This window comes from Brassica oleracea, chromosome C8 (assembly GCF_000695525.1).
Source record: "Brassica oleracea var. oleracea cultivar TO1000 chromosome C8, BOL, whole genome shotgun sequence".
Lineage (NCBI taxonomy): Eukaryota > Viridiplantae > Streptophyta > Magnoliopsida > Brassicales > Brassicaceae > Brassica > Brassica oleracea.
Window position 1 is genome coordinate 21,403,855 of NC_027755.1, and position 4,987 is coordinate 21,408,841.

The window sequence follows — 4,987 nt, forward strand, 5'->3', positions numbered from 1 at the left end:
TTTTATTTAGACTTTTAAAAGGGAAACTAATTATTTGAAAATTTGTTTTTCTTTTATATTTTTATACAGCTATTTTATTTTATTTTTAAAAATTCTCTTAAATTATTTATAGATTTTGTCTTATACATACAAACACATGTCACAATGTTATCAAATAATATTTTACAATTATATTTTGATTAGGATTTTAAAAAAGGAAAATTAATATTAAATGATATTTATATTTAATTTATAATAAATTCGTTTTTGTTAATATCTTAGTATATATATTTTTAATTATGAGATAAATTAATACATGTCACAATCTTTTTTTTTTGTCTACATGTCACAATCTTAAATATATAATTTTCAATATAATTAATATTTTTACAATTTTCATTTAATTAAATAATTGTTACTATCATGTTTATCATTAATGTTTTAAGTAAAACTACTATTAAATAAAATTTTACAATTCTCTCTGGTCAGGATGTAAAAAAAAATTCTTAATTGGTTAAAACTAAATTTTTTTTTTTTAGAAATCTCTTTTATTTATGATTTTAGGAAAAATGATGTTCTTTTCACATAATGACAGTTTTTATTGACACATTCACAATCTAATTTTTTTAGTTGAAGTTAATTTTGGTTTATATTGTTTTAACAAAAATTATTAAAAAGTAAAGTTAGTTAATTATAAGAAAAAATAATACTTTTAATTTTTTTTTATTTAGACTTTTAAAAGGGAAACTAATTATTGATATTTTTTTTTCTTTTATATTTTTATACTGCTATTTTATTTTTAATAGAAACAATTCAGTTAAAATATTTATATAGTTTGTCTTATACATACAAACACATGTCACAATATTATCAAATAATATTTTGCAATTATTTTTTGATTATAATTTTAAAAAAGGAAAGTTACTATTAAATAATATTTATAATTACTTTTTAATAAAATTCATTTTTGTTAATATCTTAGTATATATATTTTAATTATTAGATAGATTAACACATGTCATAATATTAAAGATATAATTAACATGTGTCGCTATCATGTTAATTAGCAACTTTGAAAAACCAAGCTTTATATAATAAGATTACTTTTTAATAAAATTTATTTTTGTTAATATCTTATTATATATATTTTAATTATGAGATAGATTAACACATATCATAATATTAAATATATAATTGACATGTGTCGCGATCATATTAATTAGCAACTTTGAAAAACTAAATATTTATAAATTTTTATATATAAAAATATAGATTTTTTAAAAAATTGAACCCTTTAATTAGTATTATGCGGGGGACCCGGGACAGTCGCACAACTTGTCCCTAGTAAGCCGGCCCAGGCGACACCAAGCAGCTTGGCCTGAAGCAAGAATCCCAAGTTCTCATTCATACTTAATTAATGTTTTATCATTGTCAACGCATGAAAGCTAAGATCAACGTGTGCGTGATTGCTCGTGTGTTTGCACATGGCTTTGATACTCTTCTTCATGTCTCAGATGCTGTTGGGAGATTGGTACATACGAACTAAGTATTATGAGAAAAACATTACTTTGAAACAAACTTACATAAGAGCATACACAACTACATTACTTTCATCACACTATCAAAACACCTCTTTTAGATACTTCAGGCACAAAAGTACAACACAAAGACTCCCCACTTTTGTCTTCACACCACCGCTCTAATCGACCTCTTCAATCTTTGGACCTTGACCACCACCAGAGCCACCAGAGCCACCGTCTCCTGGCATACCATCATTCGCACCTCCAGCACTAGCACCTCCCTGATACATCTTCGAGATAATCGGGCTGCAAATCCCCTCCAGCTCTTTCAACTTATATTCAAACTCATCAACCTCCGCCAGCTGGTTCCCTTCAATCCACTCGATCGTCTCATCAATCGCCTTCTCTATCTTCTGCTTATCTTCCTGATCCAGCTTCTGCGCCAGCTTCTCGTCCTTAACAGTGTTCCTCATGTTATAAGCATAATTCTCAAGCGAGTTCTTGGCCTCGACCCTCTTCTTCACCTGCTCATCCTCCGCCTTATACTTCTCAGCGTCTTGCACCATCTTCTCAATCTCCTCTTTGCTCAACCTCCCTTTATCGTTCGTGATCGTGATCTGGTTCTTCACGCCTGCGGTCTTATCCTCCGCCGACACGTTCAAGATCCCGTTCGCATCTATGTCAAAACACACATTGATCTGAGGAACCCCACGCGGCGCAGGAGGGATCCCCTTGAGCTCAAACGTTCCGAGAAGGTTGTTGTCTCTGGTCCTCGCACGCTCTCCTTCGTACACTTGGATCAGAACACCAGGCTGATTATCAGAATAGGTCGAGAACACTTGCTCCTTCTTACAAGGAACAGTAGTGTTCCTCGGGATCAGCACAGTCATCACCCCACCCGCCGTCTCTAGCCCAAGACTCAACGGCGCCACGTCAAGAAGTAACAGATCTTGCACCTTGTCACTCCCTTCACCGGTCAGAATAGCCGCCTGCACCGCGGCTCCGTAAGCAACAGCTTCATCAGGGTTAATACTCTTACAAAGCTCCTTCCCATTAAAAAAATCTTGCAAAAGCTGCTGAATCTTCGGAATCCTAGTCGATCCTCCGACAAGAACAACTTCATGAACACGGTTCTTGTCAATCTTTGCATCCCTTAGAACTTTCTCAACAGGATCCATACACTTCCTGAACAAATCCATGTTCATCTCCTCAAACCTCGCGCGCGATATCGTCGCGTAGAAGTCAACCCCCTCGTACAAGGAATCAATCTCTATAGTAGTCTGAGCCGTCGAGGAAAGCGTCCTCTTCGCTCTCTCGCAAGCCGTTCTCAGCCTCCTCAACGCCCTCGCGTTCCCGCTTATATCCTTCTTGTGCTTCCTTCTAAACTCCGCAACGAAGTGGTTAACTAACCTATTGTCAAAGTCTTCCCCTCCGAGGTGAGTATCTCCCGCCGTAGCCTTCACTTCGAAGACGCCTTCTTCGATCGTTAACAGCGAAACATCAAACGTCCCGCCCCCGAGATCGAAAATCAAAACGTTCCTCTCACCGGTTTGCGTCCCTTTTTTATCTAAACCGTACGCGATAGCCGCAGCGGTCGGTTCGTTAATTATCCTCAAAACGTTGAGACCCGAGATCGAACCCGCGTCCTTCGTCGCTTGTCTCTGAGAGTCGTTAAAATAAGCAGGGACCGTTACGACGGCGTTTTTAACCGCGTGACCTAAGAAGGACTCGGCGACTTCTCTCATCTTGATCAGCACCATAGAAGATATCTCCTCGGGAGAGAACTGCTTCTCCTCGTTCTTATACGAGACGACTATCATCGGCTTGTCTCCGGGTCCCGAGACGACTTTGAACGGCCAGTGAGTCATGTCGCTCTGGACGGAAGGATCGGAGAATCTCCTCCCGATGAGACGTTTCGCGTCGAAGACGGTGTTGTGAGGGTTCAGCGCGACTTGGTTCTTCGCTGAGTCTCCGATTAACCGCTCGGTGTCTGTGAAGGCGACGTAGGAAGGTGTAGTGCGGTTTCCTTGGTCGTTGGGGATGATCTCGACGCGGTCGTTCATCCACACTCCGACGCAGCTGTATGTTGTGCCGAGGTCGATTCCGACGGCTTTCTCGGATTTTGTCGTCATTGTTTGCTGTGAGATTTCGCTATTTGTTTGATTCGTTAGTCTGCTTGATGAGTGATCTGAATCGGTGGAGGTAGCTATATATATGGATACGATCGGAGAAGGAAGACATTTCGAGAGAGGACTCGACACGGAGATGTGGAAAGACGGAGAAGTCGCCACGCAAAACGCTCCAGAGACTTCTGGATTCGCCGGCGCATTTGAGATAAATATCAGGCAACCGCTTCAATTTAATTTGGGCCTACAAAGGCCCATTAATATTTTAAAAATGTAAGCCCATATGTAGATAAGAAAGGCCCAAGTGTTTTTTTTCTCTACGTCTTCTTCGCTCGTTCTAGGCATGGGCATTCGGGGTCCCAATCGGGTTTCGGTTTAATCCAATCGGGTTTCGGTTTTTTGGGTTTATCAAAATCAACCTCATTCGGATTATATGAATATTCGGTTCGGGACCGGTTCAGGTTCTATCGGGTTCGGGTCGGGGTTAGTAAATCTTCAAAGAACTGGTACAACCCGATGTACTTTCGGATTTGGGTCCCAATCGGTTCTTCGGTTTAAATGTACCTGATTTAAAATACTTGATTTGTACCTATTTTGTAACCAAAATATAAATAAAATCGGTTAAAAAAAAAGAAAGGAACATCAAATGGGATCATTCAAAATCAAATGAAAGGTAAACATAGTTATTGATCGAAAGAAAACCAAATAAATGAAAGCATAAAACGAAAACTAAGTTCTCATTGTTGTGAATGAAGAGGGGAACTTGTGTGTATTATTAGGTCGACCAACTGGTCTTTATATATATATGGTAATGACGGTCTAAGTACTGGATCGACATGAGATCGTACTTATCCTTAACTAGATAATGACTAGCAATACGTAAGATAAATACCAACTATAATGTAGATAAACACAAGAGTAGATAGGCGCCAGTATGATCCTGAGGATGGGCTTGGCCCGTCTTGCTACACGGGCTGATAAATGGGTCGATCACAAAATGGTTTATAACACTCCCCCTTGATCGACACATCCGATCAAGGTTCATTCATGCTTTGGATGTTGCCTCATTAAAACCTCTCTTGACAAACCCAAAACCCAATGTGGTTAAAGGGAAAACAAGACAGGAAAAAGAGTACAACACATGAACTCCCCCTGATGAATGCATCACCGAAGATCTTTCAGTCGACGCATTTCTATCTTCCATATGAGCTTCTTGAACGTTGAGGTTGGTAGTGACTTGGTGAAGAGGTCGGCTGAATTCTCACTCGAACGGACTTGCAATACTTGGACCTCTCCTGCCTTCTGAAGCTCGTGTGTAAAGAAGAACTCAGGAAGAATATGTTTCGTCCTATCTCCTTTAAT

General features: G+C 38.5%; 1 protein-coding gene across 1 annotated transcript; it reads right to left on the reverse strand.

Annotated features, from left to right (window-relative positions):
• Positions 1-1,515: 1,515 nt before the first annotated feature.
• Positions 1,516-3,815, reverse strand: LOC106310495 (heat shock 70 kDa protein 5). The gene has a single exon (XM_013747729.1). The coding sequence runs from the start codon at positions 3,629-3,631 to the stop codon at positions 1,679-1,681; it is 1,953 nt and encodes a 650-aa protein (XP_013603183.1). The 5' UTR covers positions 3,632-3,815; the 3' UTR covers positions 1,516-1,678.
• Positions 3,816-4,987: the final 1,172 nt, after the last annotated feature.

Coding starts and splice junctions, on each gene's coding strand:
- LOC106310495 (XM_013747729.1), bottom strand. CDS start 3,631: ATGACGACAAAATCCGAGAAAGCCGTCGGAATCGACCTCGGCACAACA.